Source organism: Tachypleus tridentatus, chromosome 9 (assembly GCF_004210375.1).
Source record: "Tachypleus tridentatus isolate NWPU-2018 chromosome 9, ASM421037v1, whole genome shotgun sequence".
Taxonomy (NCBI): domain Eukaryota; kingdom Metazoa; phylum Arthropoda; class Merostomata; order Xiphosura; family Limulidae; genus Tachypleus; species Tachypleus tridentatus.
The window spans coordinates 82,071,666-82,091,168 of record NC_134833.1 but is presented as its reverse complement, the minus strand read 5'-3'; the positions used below and the strand labels follow the sequence as shown (position 1 = coordinate 82,091,168).

At 34.6% G+C, this 19,503-nt stretch overlaps 1 protein-coding gene across 1 annotated transcript; it reads right to left on the bottom strand.

The window, feature by feature from the left end:
• Nucleotides 1-945: 945 nt before the first annotated feature.
• On the bottom strand, nucleotides 946-16,023 carry LOC143227165 (homeobox protein MSX-2-like). Its single transcript, XM_076458669.1, has 3 exons — nucleotides 15,397-16,023; nucleotides 8,672-8,835; nucleotides 946-3,389 (listed from the first exon to the last, which is right to left on the bottom strand). The coding sequence occupies exons 1-3, from the start codon at nucleotides 15,668-15,670 to the stop codon at nucleotides 3,135-3,137; spliced, it is 693 nt and encodes a 230-aa protein (XP_076314784.1). The 5' UTR covers nucleotides 15,671-16,023; the 3' UTR covers nucleotides 946-3,134.
• Nucleotides 16,024-19,503: the final 3,480 nt, after the last annotated feature.

The following is a 19,503-nucleotide window of genomic DNA, read 5'->3' as shown; positions in this document are numbered from 1 at the left end:
TTAAACGTCGGTTGCAACAAAACATTATAGAATGCTTTTACAATTTTAACATGGTTGATTTTTCCGCATGTTTACTGACAATATTATTAAAATGTGATGTAGTTGTTTACAAAAGAGTTTGTGCAGAAGCTATATCACTGGATTGGAAACGTTTTACATTCTACACTCGTTTATGTTCAAAACGGCGTTGCTTAAAAACAGTATTGTTTTCAACGTAACGTGCAGACGTGACGTACTAGTTTAACCGTCCCTTAACGACTAATGTTCAGTAGTGTTAGAATAATAAGTTTACGGAATTCTTTTAATAAAGTAATACTGTTGACAAATACAAACAGTTTGAAACCTTTAAAATTCCAACTGAAACGGATAGATACATATAAATTCCTTTATGAACTTTGTATTTTTTTGAAAATGAAATTCAAAAATGTTTGTTTGTTTGTTTGTTTTTGAATTTAGCGCAAATACACACGAGGTCTATCTGCGCTACCAGTGCCTAATTTATCAGTGTAAGAATAGAGGGTTTGGTTCGTTTTGAATTTCGCGCGAAGTTACTCAAGGGCTATTTGCGCTAGCCGTCCCTAATTTAGCAGTGTAAGACTAGAGGGAAGGAAGCTGGTCATCACCACCCACCGCCAACTCTTGGGCTACTATTCTACCAACGAATAGTAGGATTGACCATCACTCTACAACGCTTCCACGGCTGAAACCATGTTTGGTGTGACAGGGATTCAAACCCGCGAACCTCAGATTACCAAAATGTTTGAACTAATTTATGCTAATAAATAAACGTAAATGAAAATGCAAACAACAGTAAAATTAACTTTATATAATGTTACTTGTCACTTAAAACCACCTTACGTTGCATCAGGTGTTTTAAAATAGCTATGATCAAACACTGAAACATTTTATAATAATCTTAAAAATAGAAATGTTTAATTTGGATTTGAAAAAAATATGGGGAACAAAACAGGCTATGGAACATTAAATACACTTATACTGATAAAGTGAGTGAATGGGTTAGAATTATAAGGGCAATCGACCAATGAGGTGGTCTACTCATTAGTGAGAGTTTATTATGCGTTAATTAGAAGTGAGATGGTTTTTATGACATTTTTCTCTCTACTGTTAATGACATAGACACAGATAACCATCTTGTCACTGGCCCCACGCACAAATGTTCGTACGAACATATTAACATATATTTTGATAAAACATTTTAAACAATGAAAGGTGTTAACATGAAACTTCCGAGTTGTGTTGACCGCTTATAAGATTTCAGGTAAATATTTCAGATGATTGTGGCGTTTTCTGCGAGTTTGAGGTCACTTGAAAACAGGCTGTGTGTACTATTATTGACCAATTAAACACAACATTTTCAAGTGGTTGGCGTGACATAAATACATCTTCCAAGCACTTCCCGAATCACGTTCAGATGATTTTTCGCGACACAGTCACCACTGACTCATTTTTATTCTTAAAAAAAATAGAACAGACTAATTCCTTTAACATCTATTTGTTATGTCACCAGAATTGTAAAGTTGAGTCATTTTATTACTGGGAGACAGTTTCACGCGTCAGTTTTATCCTTAAAAGAATGCGACTAATTAATTTGACAACGTTTTCCGTCTAGGCAATAAGCGTTTTCAGTTATCGGTTAGTTGATTGGTTGTGGAATCTTGTATTATTTAGCTAGAACTATTTGATCTTCATTTGTGATTGGTCATTAGTAAAAACGTTAAATATAAAGAACTGTGTACGTTTCATTAAAATAATTTCGAATATGAAAATTCGTACCTCACTTGACAACGCCAGCCACAGTTGCGGTGGAACGAAACATACCAAAACTACATTTTGATATTGGTTGGTGAGTATAGGTAGTGAGATGACATCAAACTATTCATCTACTCAGATCGTAAAAAAATGTGTTCAGATTGGGGAGGTATAATTTCCAATGAGGGGATATTCCTTGGGCTCACGTTAGACAAAACGGAATATGGAACATCTCTGAGGACCAGAAACATAAAAAAAAATACCTGGAACAAGTTCTGTCCCAGTCATTTAATATGCAACATACGGCACCTAGTAATAGATCAGAAATTACGAACACAAAGAAAAGTCCTCCACTTATAACTCACGTTTAACCATAATATATTAGAAAAAGTTGGAGAATGAAAGTGGTACGCGTGCTATTTCATAAGTATACAAACCAGACAAATTGCTCAACGGAATCACTATGGATTTCGGCGCAAACAGACTGTTTAAACAGACGCAGAGAAAAAACCATCGTCTTTGTACACTATGTAGTTTATGGAAAGCAATAGGAAGGAGGGGTGTGCTTTGGACTTAACAGGCTTTTTATAATAGAAAGTACTTTGCAGGGTTATTGTCAAGATGTAAGATTGTTAGATAGAATATGATTGTAACCTGATGTAGTGAAATGGATATTAACAATATGACGAGACTCTAAAATAATTATAGCATAACGTACTCAACATCTGGACAAGTAGAATGACATTGCAGACGTCAATAAAAGAGTTTAGTATAAAAATAAGGGAAGTACAAACAGTGCATTCAATTACCAATAACGACCCATCTTTAGGGCTACAAATGTAATTACATTTACACTAGCGGCACTGTAGATTACTTCAAGTGCACTAATCTATATAAAAAAAAAAAATTTAAGTATTTTGTTTGGACCAGTATTACAGTTATATCAAAAATATGTTTGATTATATGGTAAGTTTTTTTGTGTGTGACTTTTCTTCGTCTTTATTTCTTTAAATTATAACTGAATTCTGTAAAAACAAAAATCAAGATATCGTTTTAGAAATGGAACAATATCATGAGCTTGGTTTCGAAAATTCTGAACATTTCCAGAATCATTTTATAAATTTGAAATTCTTCCTAAACATGGATATTGTTAACAAAATAATTCGCAAAGTTCTCTGTCTAAACAAAATCAAATCAAATAACAGCAAAGCTGTTTTTTGTATTTTTGTTTTGTAGATAGTGACCAGTTTGTAATTATCGTCTTTAAAGTTTGTCATTCCAGTATGATATTCACGGTGATTATGACTCTTCTGCTGACGGTTAACAGACACATTTGTCTCGTCTTTTATCCATCTGGTTATTTCTCAGTAGCATGGCCACACACCATTCCACGCCTTCAAAGAAGCTACTGATTTGCCAGTTGACGTTTCCCAGCGTTTGGCCACAGAAGGAACCAAGTTTAGGTAAACTAGCGGTGATCCAACGACGAAAGGTTTCGGAGGTTGGGTTGCTTGTACATTCCAGTTGCACGGCGCGTGCGGAGGAGCAGGCAGCGGCGCACCTACACCGTGTGTTTCTCTTCTTTCTCGCGCTCTTCGATTTTGAAACCAAATCTTCACCTATTCGAGAAATGAACACTATATGTTAGCTTGTAACTAACTGGATGTAACATGTTGCATTTATTGTACAAGTTTATACGTAAAACGACTCTACTATGATGTCAGTTTCTAAAAGAACGTTAGCTGAACGAAAAGAGGCTTTGGGAAAATTTTGCTAGAGTTTTAGTTCATCTTTCGGCAATAATGTGCTTGTAAAACATTCGAAGTTTGAAAATCTCGATGTTTGACATTCAGGTTAAGAAAGAGGAAGGTTGAAATGTTGTTCTCTCCCTATCAATAAATGTGTTAATACCCATACCAGCTGTTCTGAGATACATCTTTATTTTAAGTGGGTTTCTCATCATCAACAAGGATTATGTCTATTTTTGAACCGAATAGCAGGACTGACGGTCAGTCTTATAACACACCTACAACCTAAAGCGTGTACACGAATCTCGCATTTTACGATTTACTTTTTGTCGTTAGTTGCTATGCTGTGTCGGACCCTCTTAAACAAATTGCATGATTATTTGTCACATTTCTAATATACTCACAGCGAGGCTTGGCACTACAACAGCTAGATGCACCCAAACTACTAAATGTAACACACTCTAAACAGTATACGTCCTGGTGAACTCTTCATCAGTTTTATGAATAAGAAAGCTCTGAATTCCCTGATATTATAGCAATTATCTAATGACGATTTACGCTGTTCACACAGTTGAAGTTCATGTTTCTAATGATATCTTAAAGTGTCCACGCAGTTCTAGTTCATGTTTCTAACAATATTTTACACTGTCCACGCAGTTCTAGTTCATGTTTCTAATAATATTTTACACTATTCACACAGTTGAAGTGCATGTTTCTAATGATATTTTACACTATTCACACAGTTGAAGTGCATGTTTCTAATGATATTTTACACTATTCAAACAGTTGAAGTGCATGTTTCTAATGATATTTTACACTATTCACACAGTTGAAGTGCATGTTTCTAATGATATTTTACACTATTCACACAGTTGAAGTGCATGCTTCTAATGATATTTTACACTATTCAAACAGTTTAAGTGCATGTTTCTAATGATATTTTACACTATTCACACAGTTGAAGTGCATGTTTCTCACGGTATATTACACTGTCCTCACATATGAAGTGCTTAATCTTTATTAACTGAATATATTTATAATATTCTGTTTGTACGGTACCCGAGAAACACTTCTCTACGGTATACAAAATGTTAGTTTAAAATATATCGCACAAGCACTCTGAGTATATGTATATAACTTTATGTTATTTATTAACACTCTCTTATCATCAGATTTTGCAGTCATCATTAACAATAGCTTTCATCCACTTAAGAAGTGGAAACACTAGCAGTGTCTGCACTTTGTAATCTCCTTAAGTCTTTGCAGATCCGATTTCCCGACACATTTCGAATCAACTTTATATAATTACGTCTTACCGCGACGCTTGTTGGAGGTAGCGAACACGAAGAGTAGGGCCTTTCGTGCAAGTCTGCTTGTGTCGGACCTTTGGGTTAAATCTGCTCTGACGTACAGGTTAAAGACGTGGAAACCTTCCTTTAGGCGTTTCTTAAGCTTGATTAAGCTGGCTGTCCAGCCAATCGAGCCAGAGAACGTTCCAGGTACAATTCACGTGTAAAACACGCTTTTTATTTCTGACAACTTAATTCTTATAAATAGGCTTAACTGTTCCACAATGTCCTCAAGACTGGAACTTTAGATTACAAAAAAGGTGTTTCTTAATTATATCGAATCGAACATTCTTTTCATTTCTTTCTTTAAATCAAAGTGGAGAAAACTATATTGCAGCACATCTCTTTGTTAGAAGTAGCAGCCGCTAGGAGGACTGATGTTAAGACAAGACATGTAGAATAAACTACAGAAGAAAAAAAAATCATCGCAGTACGCTTTGATAATGGAGTGATCAAAAGTAAATACACTCGGTCCTCAAAAGCCCAAAGACACAGTTCTGCACCAATAATTTATTACCTACAACGTCCAGTGACAAGTTTACCAAACATGCTCCTATTTATTGCGGTATTCTTCTCAGAGATATCTAGTTTCACTTTATTATTCAAGATTCTGAAGCAGCTGATGAGGTGGACTACAGATAGGAAAGTGGACTTTGTACCGTTACACTGCTGTAGATATCCTGTTTTTTGGTCATATCGCTCTATCTGCTCCATGAGATAGACTGACCAAACACAATAAACCCTCCCCCATATTCTCTTGTGTTCCATTTTTCACGGATAACTAAACACCATATCGAGATTCGATTGTCCGACTAGCGCACGTGGATCTTGGAGGACAGGTAGGTAGGTCTATAGGGAATCCTGGCCACGCGTTTTTTTTTACGGCAGACGTTCTTTTCCGACGAACGAAGCGAAGCCTGTTTACCTGGACCACGGTCTATTAGACGAAATGAAAACGCGGTGCATAATAACATGCTGGCTTGTGTAAAACAAGTTAAATAGATTTAATGGTCCTATGTAATCAGTCGAGGATGAACTATGAGAACGAGGGTATAGTGAGAGACGCAAAAGCTCTCTTCGGACGTTTTACTGATGCTATAAAACACACCTGCTGGGAGTTGTAGGTCAATATTCTATAACTAACAATGAGAGCTTTATTTTGTTGTCAGAGGTGGATACATCAGACGATTCCATGGATCCTTGAAATAAAAAAAATGAAAGAAAGAGATCGGATAAAGCTTTCTGATATATCGATTATACCTAAGCGTTTCTTTTTAATCAGTGAGACGTTGTGACTTACACGGCTGATTGTCGGTAGCTTAACACTCATCTTCAGCACTTATGACACTTAAATTTCAGGGTTGATCCCTGTAAATGGTGACAGTCTATTACTCAGCCTTGCGTTTCAAGTAAAATAAAAAGTGTATCTCATAACGGCTGGTATGGGCATTAACACTTTTAGGAGATACAGTTTTACTTCAAGTGGGTTTCTTGTCATCAAGGAAAACAAAGAATGCTATAAAATCAATTACTTTTCATTGAAATATTCTGATACAGTAGTTTCAAAATGTTGACAATGTTAGTAATACAACAACAACAAGTGTTATTAATTTCTCTATATAATGAATAACTTCATTCCACTTCTCTGACTTAGAATTTGTAGCTTACTTACAAACGACGTTATTTTTGTCACTTTTGTGTGCCCTAAAAACTTTATATTACTTCATCAGTTTAGATGTTTTACGCTAATGCATTCTATCTCTTGTAAAGTATAAAACAAAATTTCAGAAATACTAGGTCGTTGTCACCTAGCTGGAATGTTAACAATACCAAATAAGTTTATTAATTAGTAATTTGTAGCAAGCAACTTATAGCCCTCAGTGCTAGTTTTACACGATTCTCTCTTATATGAAATGAGTAAGTTTGTAAATGAGAGATCTTAATACTAGGTTTTCCCAGTGATATCTTATATGAAATCTATAAAGTTATAAATGAGAAATCTTAATACTCGTTTTAAACAGAGATGTTTTATATGAAATCTGTAAATTCGCAAATGTTTAGTTAATGAAACGAACTGAAATGTGAATGAAACGAACGTGTAATTTTAACACACCATTATCTACGGCTACAAGTCTTGTAGGCTTTTTGGGCATAGTTCAACATTAAAAATAAATTAAGATTTCAGTCAAACTTCCATAACATAGACATATTTCCTTTTCCTATAAAACTTCCTCTTAATGTCACTGAATTTCCAGCCAAGCGTGTTAAGGTGTGCGACTCGTAATCTGAGGGTCGCGGGTTCGCATCCCCGTCGCGCCAAACATGCTCGCCCTTTCAGCCGTGGGGGCGTTATAATGTGACGGTCAATCCCACTATTCGTTGGTGAAAGTTGGCGTTGGGTATATTAGGGACGGCTAAGACAGATAGCCCTCGAGTAGCTTTGTGCGAAATTCAAAAAACAAACAAACATTTCCAGCTAAGTTGAACTTCTTGTTTTAAATATTTAGATTGTCACCCAAAGTCACTTCAAATTTGTTTGTTACTTGTCACACACAAAGCTATACAATAAGCTGTGTTATCCGTACCGCAGGTATCACACCCGTATATTTACAATTCTAATTCCTCAAGCTTGTCGATGAGCCAGTTCAAAAGATTACACGTATTAACATAGGATAATAAAACTTGAACTCTCTAGAATACGATTCCAGAATAAAGTGTTTTGCGGCGTGTTCGTTGACATATCCGTAACCTTATTGTAAGTTAAGGTTATCACTAGAACAAACGACACACATCTGTAATGATTTAGTTTTGAGGTTCAACCACGGGTGGCAGTGCTTTATCCTTCTTTCTCAACTTATACAGATCACTGAATTGTTTTGTGAACCACAATAGCACCCACTCAGGTGCGAGTGTGGGTCTTACACAAACGGTCACAATTGTTGTAGCTTATAATCTCCTATAATCACAGACTGTTCGTAAAGCTATTCCTACAAAGAGAACCAGCATCAGATTTACACGGTGAAGATAACATAACATCATCAAAAAAGGATGAGTAAGGATTTATGATATTATGGGTTGATAAGATTCTTGAAGAACAACGAGCACTAATGGACACTTTCAAGTGTCGGATCTGCTTCCTGTTTTATACATCCTTCCGGCTTACTTACATTAGTGTATACAACTACAGACAACGAATCATAGGCAAAAACTTGGAGCAGCTGAAATATATTATTCACTCAAGTTAATTTCAAGTAATTTATATATACATATATAATGATGTAGTCTGCGAAGAAAGATAAAAACTATATAACCTATCACCAAATATTCCTCCTATGTTCCAGTATATTCCAAAGTGGCTTCAAACACAGTTTTTATTTATTGGATGATTACTATATATTGTTTAGTGCATTATATTGGATGATTACTAACGACACGAAATGTTTTACTGTGTGTCTTTTTTTAATATTTATAAGATAATAATTTAGTCTGCCAATAAAACTTCTGAGTACAGGTGCTTAAGGAAATCATATGGGATTATAAGTTTCTGGAGAACGTTCATATATACATATATATATATATATATATATATATAGGCCTATTCTGTAGTTTTGAACTTAAGAACGAACACATAGTTAGTGGTGACTTATTGTTCATAACAGACTGTGGTTTGAACTTCATGAACATATTGTTGTAATGAACATTCTATTCATACATGAGTAGTGATTTGTTATATAAAGGTGCGCGTGCGTGTCTTAACTGTTATTATGACATTGTGTGAGTAATTATGAAGAACAGTTACTATACCCGGGTTTCTGTTAGACCAAGGATCTGGGACAGCTCCGTCACTTCCAAGCCGCTGAGATAGTGTGTCCGTTGAAATTTATGCTCAAGGATTGAAACCTGGGCGGTGGTGAAGGGTATTCGAGGGCTTCTTCCCAACTGCCGTCGTTTAGCGGGATCTCGCCGCCCTGTAAGGTACCAAACTCTACGTAAACCTCTTATGAACTTACTCATAACACAACACATTAGTACGATACGCGATGAAAATAACACCAGCTTCATTAAAAAAACACAAACGTGGTAATATGCTTTTTAGGCTAGAACAGTTTTGTAGAAACGAATAGCGCGATATTCTGTGAAAACATGGCAGTATACTTGTAAGGTTAAAACAACTCTGTAGAAACGAATAGCGCGATATTCTGTGAAAACATGGCAGTATACTTGTAAGGTTAAAACAACTCTGTAGAAACGAATAGCGCGATATTCTGTGAAAACATGGCAGTATACTTGTAAGGTTAAAACAACTCTGTAGAAACGAATAGCGCGATATTCTATATTATATTTTGAAATGAGAAGATATCCAACCAAAAGTGTAGTACACGAAAGAACAAGTACAAGAATCGCACAAATATTTAATAAAAATTACCCTGAAACAAGTACACGTGCACTTGTACACAAGTGGTATTAAAACGAACATGTCAGTCTTTAGAAGTGATACCAAAACTAACACACGATATTGAGAAGTATAGTCGTGTACTAACTACTGTGTATAATTTTTAATATTTAGTTTTTGAAACAAATAAAACTCTGCGAACAGCCTCTTAGGTGAGCTACAGATAACCAATTGTTTCACTGATTTTGTGTTATGTGAGCTACAGATAACTGATAATTTAATTGACTGTGTATCTTATGTGAGCTGCACATAACTAATAATTTAATGGACTGTGTATCTTATGTGAGCTACAGATAACTAATAATTTAATTGACTGTGTATCTTATGTGAGCTACACATAACTAATAATTTAATTGACTGTGTATTTTATGTGAGCTACACATAACTAATAATTTAATGGACTGTGTATCTTATGTGAGCTACAGATAACTAATAATTTAATTGACTGTGTATCTTATGTGAGCTACAAATAACTTTTGCACGAGCAATATCCTCAGCGTTAGTCTTATGTATAAATAGAGGTGTTTTATCATACTTTCCTACTCGCATACGAAATCATCACAATATTTCAATTACACTTGAGTAAAGGAAATTAAAAATGGACATCAGAGGTGTTAAGAAATGGATAGAAAAACCCAGATTGTGTCAATACAAATTAACGTTGTTGTCAAACAATATTATACCTATTTGTGTTATAATTCATCGTTATTTTTTTCTTTAACTTCTGGGAATTAAGGGGTTCAGATAAAGATTCATAATGTACTTACGAATATAGATGAACACTTTTCGCAGTGTTATCATTATTATATGATCAGAAATCTGTCAGGCTTTAGAAGTGAAACTGTACAACGTCTTCACAGATCTGCATTATCTACTTCTATACAGAAGTGATAATATCATAACTGCCCAGTAGATGTAAATAACAAATGTAACTTCTTTTGTTTTATCCACTTTTTAACATTTGTTTAAAACATTTTAAATTTACTGTTCAAATGCAAGTGTAAAATAAAACACCTATATTAGGTTAAAAAATAAGAAACTGAAAACTCAAAGTGTGATCCACCTTCATATTATATACAGAATTAATAAATTAGAAAACATACTGAAATATGTTAAATTTCTCTGTATGCACTCTATAAAGAAAAACCTTTAGAATATTGAATTTATTGTATATTCAATACATATCCTTATTTAATTATGTATAAAATATTTTTAAACAGCCTTAAAAATTGGAATCAGGATATTTTAACCTGGCTTGATGACAGGAACATTTAAACACGTATTAGAAAGTGTAAGAGAAAAGTAGTTTTAGAGACAGCCATCAGATTAACCCTAGTGCGCTGTAAGATAGTTTTCACACTTTGTAATAATATTCAGAAGACTTACCTGAAAGTATAATATTTATTGTACATATTTTTAATGAACTCGTAACTATTCTGTACAAAAAATAAATAAATTTCAACTATAAAAATTAATTTACAACTATTTAAATCTAAAAGTGAATTATTACAATTACAATATTAATTACTTTAAATGAACCACGGGATCGTTGTGGGGATTCTAATATTATTTGGCATTTTGTGTTTTAAATATCTTAAGAGATCTAGTGTGGTACATAGACTAAATGAGCACGTCAGAAACTCCAAAGTTCTGTCACAGCTGAGAATAGGTATGGCAAGTAGACAGCAGCGCCCGCCGTCTACAGAGTTACTCTGAAATCAATAACAGAATTGATTGTCCTGGTTATAGCGCCCCAACAGCTGAAAGTATGGAACATGTTCAGCGTCACATTGTTGTTTGAATACTGGATTTTCCGATGTGCAGCAAGGTACATAAAAAATAGGCCACGCTTACTCCCGAACTACAGTAGGTCCCTGTTATTAAGAGCACACATTTAGAAGCACGTGGCCATTCAGGAAGTATCTTCAATCCAGCAGTGACTTCATGTTAACAATGCATCTAGAGATATGCTAATTTTTTAAAACGACTTAAGTATATTATACACCAAGGTATCTTAAAAACACACTTGGAAACACGTGGCATGTTCAGATATATACCGTCAGCACAGATTCTAGCAAAGTTGGGAAATGTTATTAACATATCTAAAACTATTTAGAGGATAAAGTAACCTAACTTGCAACTTATAACTAATTGTTTGGGAAAATCGTTACTTACATCTCTGTAGCCATAGGATGTTGTACAATACGCTCTTTTATCTATCTACATATATGTGTACTTCTGTCGAAATCAATCATTCAAACTCAAATGTGAACTTGGAATGATGTAATAATTAATTCCACATTTTCTGAAGCTGAGAGTTCTTAATTTGTTTCTTTTTACCGTAAGAGACCGCTTCGCAGTTTAGGGTTGTGACAGCAAAAGTGGCCCGGCATGGCCAGGTGGGTTAAGGCGTGCGACTCGTAATCTGACTCGTATAATGATTTAATCAGAAATTAATATTTACAACGAGTAATGCTCGTTAATAGTCTAAGAACGATTGCGAGTACAAATAACACTTATAACATGCCTAATTTTAAACTTAATCTATGAGTGCCAAGCAAGCCGCACATTACAAGGTGTGTCAAGCCTTTAAAGTTTTTATTTGTTATTTATTATGATAATTAGTATGGTACTTAGTATGAATAATTCAGATAAAAATATGTTAGTCTTGTTTACCCATTTCGACTCAATTAAATATACAAAGAATTGGACATTGAGTAATGTTATACTGTTACATAACATGACGATTTAGGCCTAAAGTAAATCCACTAACCATATCGAACATTATGAGATATTATTGTGTTTACTTTACTGAAGAAGACACTGTTATTTGCGAGAATAACTATATGATAAATCTTTTATGTTATATTAGCACAGTATTTAATATTATTAACTATATAATAGCTTAATTTACTGTGTAATTTGCTTCTAGACTTAAAGGTAATAATGGCGTAGATTAATTACTTTTAGTCTGGTACCAACGCTAGGCGTACTATTCTTCAGATATAATTTTATTATTTTAACGAGGCTTAACCTTATATTGTTTTCTAAGCTTTACATATGCTTCAATTATAATTATATGTACACATCATTTATGTTTTTAAAGTCTTGTCATGTGTATTTGTGTGAATATATGTTTAATTTGCTTATTTAAGCATGAAATTACACAATGGTCTACCCAAGCTTTACACGCTGTAGGAAATCCAACTCCGTATTTTAGCATTCTAAGTACGTAAACGTTGCGCTGATCCAATAGGGACGACTAAAATGCATTGTTTGTTTTAACGCAAACCCATTTTAATGCTATATGCTGTGTTTATAGCAGGGAATCGAACCCTGAATGTTCATCGTTGTAAGTCTTTAAACTTACCGCTGTCTCTCTCTGGATGGCCAAAATATATAAATGTAATAGTTACTTACTTTCATGCTAAAGTGAAATAGGTAATTTAAGCTAGGTATCAAAGACTAACATACCTCTATTCAATGAAGATAAAATACTGGATTTAGACCGGAAATAAAAAACCTTATTCAGAACAAATGAAATTTACTCAAAATACCTGAAAGGAAATTAAGTGTTTTATTCGTGCGTTGTATAAGATATTATTGTAGTTTATCCACTCTAGGTGGAAACGGGTCAAAGTACCTACTTAAATAATTAAAGTATCAAATCCCGACGAAGTGTGACTCCGCAGAATGGTAAAGTGCTTAATTCTAGTGCAGTATAATATATTAAAACAGATAATTAAATCTTAGTATAACGTATTAAAGTACCTTATTCAGGCATAGCACAACAAGAGAAAGAAGTGTTTAATTCTCAACACATCAATGTATTTTTAATCCAAGTGTTTAGAGGCAATGTCAGCCTCTTCCTAGTAAGTGAGCTGAAGAGGGTTAGAAAAAAAACAAAAAAAACATTAATGGGATGGCACTCTATAATTTTGTGAATAAATATACCGTATACCGTAGCTTTTAGGATATGAACCATCTTTAACAATAAGCACTTTTATTTGGGTGTGAGGGCTACTAGTAAGGCTAAGGCAAATCCTGGTAGCGTCAGCCCCAGTAACCTTTCTCCTAATGTTGCCTCTCCAAGCGTGCTATAGATAATTAATATGCACGTGGCAGAATATAATAAAAAAACTTTAACTAAGGGGTAGTATAACAAGTCGAAACTCTTAATACAAGACAGGTATATCAGAATATATTACTTAACACGAACCATATATGTTTTTATTTCAAGTACTTTCAGCTCCGTTTGGATTTCTTATGACTATTTATACACCGTTAAACTGCTCATATAAAAATTATCACAGGTAGACCTTTCATCAAGTAAAGACTATGTTTGAATTGTTAAAAAGTGACTTGCTGAAATATATTATTAGCCTAAACCAAACTTCAGCAACAGTGATATTTATAAGCTGTTAATCTTTATATCAGGTACTCACAACTTCATTTGACCTTCGAGTGACTGTTTCTAGGGCATTAATCTATTGTATTATTGTTATATTGAGTTCAATATTGCATGTTCTGTTGGCAGATAAACAACTGAGTTAAGAGTAACTGAATAGGTGGCGTGTCCTGTTTTCAACTATTCTGACATGGTAGTTTAGTCCGTGTATTATATAAGCTGTTGTTCAGGTTAAAAAGACAAAATACCAAGGAATATTGAAATTCCCCATAGCTGAGGAGAGAAAAGATTTATTTAAAAAACACTCAGACAAACAACAACTATAACTGTTAATGGCTTATAATGTCCGCTAATAACGGTTTGGTTTTATCTCTAAGTGGCTATTACTAGACCGTTATTATATCCTGATCAAAAGATATCAGGGTTAGTTTTTCATCAGGTGAAAATTGTAAGCTGCTAGTTAATTCTAATGTACGATAATCACGGATCAAACTTATCTTCAAATGACAAATCCAGAATGCTAACTAATTCTGATATATAGTTATAGCGGTCTGGCACGGTCGAGTGGTTAGGGTTCTTTGACTCGCAATCTGAGGGTCGCGGGCTCGAATCACCGTCCAACCAAACATGCGTTCCCTTTTAACCGTGGGAGCGCTATAATGTGATGGCGAAACCCACTGTTTTTTTTTATAGAAGAGTAGCCCAAGAGTTGGTGGTACGTGGTGGTTTCTTTCCCTCTTGTTTTTTATTGCTAAATTAGGGATAGTTGGTAGAGAAAGCCCTCGTGTAGTTTTCCGCGAAATTCAAAAAGCAAACAAACATAAAATTACAATAATAATGCGTTTCACCAAGTAATATCTATAATCTGTTACTAAGTCCTTGTACCAGCTATTTTAAATTTCAAGTAAGCATTTTTAAGTCGTTAATCTATCCTAATTCTGTTTCACCTCAGGGTGCTACAATTACGAAATTCACTTTTGAACGTAAACAATTGTAACTATAATTTTTGTAAAACTCGTTCCTCGGTTTTCCTAGCCGGTCTCGTTAAATAAAATCTTCGACACGGATGTGTAAATAAAATGAAGACACCTTAAACTGAAAATTATATTATTCTTTACCACCATCCTGTATTTATAAAATCTCCTGTTTATAATTTATGTGCAAATGGTTAATAAACATCGTTTCGCAAAACAACGTTTCTTTTAGAACTCCCGTGCCTAGCTACATAAAAATATCTTCAATGTTAAGCACAAAGCTACACAATGAGATAACTGGTCTCTACCCTCCACGGGTATCAATACCCGGATGCTAGCGTTATAAGTCTGCTAACATACCAGTAAGTCAGTGGGTTGGCTGTATGAAAAGTTATAGTTATATACATAACCATTCCTAGTTATGAACTGATAGACTAGACAGAAGAAAACTAGCCAATCTCCGTTCACTATCAGCAAGTTCCGGACTTCTCTTCTTGTTTGTTTATTTTTGAATTTTGTGCAAAGCTACACGAGGGCTATCCGCACTAGCCGTCCCTAATTTAACAGTGTAAGACCAGAGGGAAGGCAGCTAATCATCACCACGCACCGCCAACTCTTATACAAGCGGTATAAAATGGAAATAAAACGCTTCTAACAACACTGAAAGACAAAGAGTAAAATAAATCCAACTTACTTGTTAATTTTGGAGGCTTGTATCTCGAACACTGTAACCAAGCAAATCTCTGAGAGAGTGGTTCGTTGATGTCCTCAAAAGGAACACTTTCTTTCAGGTCTTTGGTTCTGAAGGTGACCTCTGATGGGGTAAAAGACTGCTTAGCGTTGTCCCCACTTAAGATACTCTCGATAGAGAAATCTTTTTTCTTACTTTGAGGCAGACATTGAGGATCAGGGTGTTCATAGCATCTACTAATTGCAAGTTGTTGAGAAGTTACTCTGTCTGTTTCCATTATCAGTGAATCAATAATTTACCACAGTATGATTTTTGTATTAGGTGTAAATTAAATTAATTAATTAATGTCTTTATACACCGTTCCCTTATTTAACGTGTTGTCTCATCTCTGTACTTGAAGATTATAATGTTTAGTTTGAGTGACCAGACGTCTAATAGTCCCAGGTGAGAGTCTATCTGAACTGCCAACCTTGCTGTCGTGAAACGGGTGGAGAGTAGGGAGGGGGACTCACGTGGGTAATTAGGTGGAAGCCCCTCATTTTGACAAGTCACCAGCTGACATGAATCCGATGTGATGAAGATCGTTATTGGCCAGTGCCCGTAGAGAGGCCCTCCGTGAGCTCGCTCTGCACCTCTCCAGTTAGAGTTTTTATCTGTTAACTACTGAACTACACAGCTTCTCATTAGGAACATCTACATGTTCAGGTTCCAGCAGATTTTGGTCGAGTGTGCGTGACCTTATTACTCTGATGGCGCCCATCTCTAAGATTTCGCGGGTGGCCAGTCCAGTTCTAGTCCATGACTAATATATCTGCTTTAACCATCGATTCCACATTCCTGTAATTGTTTTATGTCCCTCAGGCCTACTTATCAGCGAAACACTTTGTAACATGATATTTTTCCAATGAGAACTTATCAGTAAGTTGTCTTAGTCTGTGAATGATACGATGATTGTTCAACGTTAACCATAAAGTTCCAACTGATTGGCGCTACGCGACACTTGAACAGAAGTATTATATCTATCCACGAATCTAATAATAATAATAATAGCAAGTATTCTCATGTGCACTTTATTACAATTTACAGTTTTTAGAGTAAGTAAGATTAGTTCTTAGAACAGGTACAATGTTTCTATCATTGGTGCGATCATTATCAAGTACACAAGGTTTTAGAGTAAAGAACGTTTTAATATTTAAATCAATACCCAAAACCTAAAACTGTATTGAACTTCTAGAATGTATAGCAGTTACTTATTCCTGTAAATATCAATCCGCGTGAATTTTACAGATTATATACGGTTAAAGAAAAAAACATCTCAAAAATGAATAAATATAAAACTATGTAATATTTTTTGCAAAATATTTGTTTTTAAGTTCAGGAATTGTTGAGAATTAATGAATAAAGATATACAGAGATGTTTAATAATAAAGTTGGAGACAGTTGAAAAAATCTTCAATATTTTATTTAAAAGTTTGGACGTTCCGGAATAATTCATTCCACCATCAGCGAAATGTGAAAATTCTGTAACATAGATGATTAATACTACAATTATAATATAACATAATAATTAGTTTATTTAGTTATTAAAATAATCGAAAGTGGATGAATAAAACAATGTTTTTATATATATTACATTGTGGCTGATTTAAGTGCGAAAACTCAGAAGAGTTTTAGGTTTAAAAGGTTTTGTAAATCAGTAAGGTTTTTTAGCTATGAGGAGACTCTTGTAAATGTTTCCTCGTGAGGTAGGTTTGTTATACAGTTTTGTGTTTAGTTTTTATTCCTGAGGTTAAAAATTGTGTAGTTATAATGTTAAGGTTATATTTATGTGCTAATCGTTTCGAAATTTCTGATAGGCATTTGCAAATATTTTTTATATGTGGAATGGTGTAAGTAATTAAGTTTTCTTTGCTTCGTAGTGTTTTTTGTGTGTTTTTTTAATTTATTAAGAGTTTTTATAATTGATTTAGTAGGGAACTGGTTAACATCAGTGAAACATCGTGTTAGTATGTAACTTCATTATCGTACGTTTTCTGTGGTAAGTATAGTGTGTATGCTAAACTTAGGGGAGGTTTTACAGTGCCTAGCTTCTGGTGGAAAACTAGTTTATGTAATTTTAGTCGTGTGTTTTTCTTTTCTATGAATTTTAGTGATGAAATCGTGTGGATTCGTGTAATGTTAAAGTTTTAAAAATATTGTGTAGTTTTTTCATTTTTTACTGTGATATTTAAGTCTTTCTGTCGGTTACGAGTTGAAGAAAGTTTGTTCATTTTCACGAGCAACACCGTAAAAAGCGTCATCTACATATCTGTGTTGATATTTCGATTTTAATAGCACGATCTAAAAAAGAAGAAAAAAGAAAGTATTCCTTTGGAACAAATTAAATTTACTCTGTTGTGAAACATTAACAGATAATTGCCAAAAAACAAAATGAGCGTTATTCATTTACCATTTTGTTTGTATGTGTTTATCTGATCTCACAGTCGGACAATAGGCTATCTGTGTTGTGTTTGAAAACAAACAAATTTTAGAATTATAAGCCCTCAAGCTTTTCGCTGGGCTACTGAGAAGCTCTGATTTCACAGAAATCGAGAGAGGTGCCGATAAACTTTCAGTGTAAAATGTTTATAATGATTGCGTTTATATAACCGTCACTTCACCTATTTGGGTTGGTTGATAATTGGTTGTAAAGCGTTACTTCCATATTTGTGTATTTTATGCAAAACGTGAGATTTTAATGAAGAAAATAACCAGAAAAATTGTGGATAATAGTTTATTGATTTCTGAAACGTTAGGTGAAACATTCTATAAAATACTGAAAGAACATATTCTTTTCTAAAACAGCTTCAGGCTCGGCATGGCCGGGTGGTTAGGACGATCGGCTCGTCATCTGAAGATAGAGGGTTCGAATCCCAATCATAAGAAACATGCTTGCCTTCTCAGCCGTGGGGGCGTTATAATGTGCGGTCAATCCTACTGTTCGTTGGTAAAAGAGTAGCCCAAAGAGTTGGCGGGTTGGTCATGATGACTATCTGCCTTTTCTCTAGTCTAAACTGCTAAACTAGAGCCAGCTAGCGCAGATAGCCCTCGTGTAACTTTTGCGAAATTCAAAAAACAAACAAACAAAACAACTTAACTAATTTATTCTGGTGATAATTAAATGACTTACTGCTAAACGCAAAGCTGTACAGAAGGTTATTCGGGTCGAGTCATTGAGAGTACCAAAGCCCGACTGTCAGTATTACAAGCCCTCAAATTCGCCTCTAAGTCTCCGAAGGGAAGTAATAAGGGAAGCTGTTGGAAACTATAAAGAACGTAGATGGGAATATAATTAATAAAAAAAATTGATAAATCAAGACAGTCACACTACAGAAGTCGTGGTTAACATCAGGTTCACAAATTAAGTTGTTGTTTTTAACTTGATTACCGTACCTCGAATATCTTACAAAGCTAGTATAACAAAATTCAGGTGTCGTTTTGACAACATATTTGGTGGTGACATTTAAAAACACCTCGTTTTTTATTTAAAAAATACTGGTTTCGTAAGTGTCTCACAAAAAAAGCACAGATCACTGTTATTATATTTACTTAGTTTTGTGTTTTTCTTGAATTAATGTAAAGTCTGGGAAACAGTCTAGACCAGTGATTTTTGTCCGTAGACCATTTTAATTTTTTAATCTCAACGAACCACAAGTCCCCCTCTGGTCTATGGATTTACAACGCTAAAATCAGGGGTTTGCTTCCCCTCGGTGGGCTCAGCAGATAGCTCGATGTGGCTTTTCTATATGAAAACACACATGAACCAGAATGAAATGTTCACACCATGCTGCAGCATTTCTTATGCAACTTTTCCACGAACCATCTAAAGGTAGCCCACCAACCGCTACTTTCGATAGTGTGATTCTAAAAAGTGAAGTAGTGCATGATGCATTTAAAAATACTCTACTGACACCTAGTGGTACATGAAAACTCTTGTAGCGTAAAACTGAAATATTTCCCAGTGACGTTAAATGAACCAGTTGAATTTGACAGTATATTCGAACCTCATTTCAAGCATCTAATGACATAAAAAACTCGTTGTAGTGCATTGGTAGAACTACAAGATGTTTC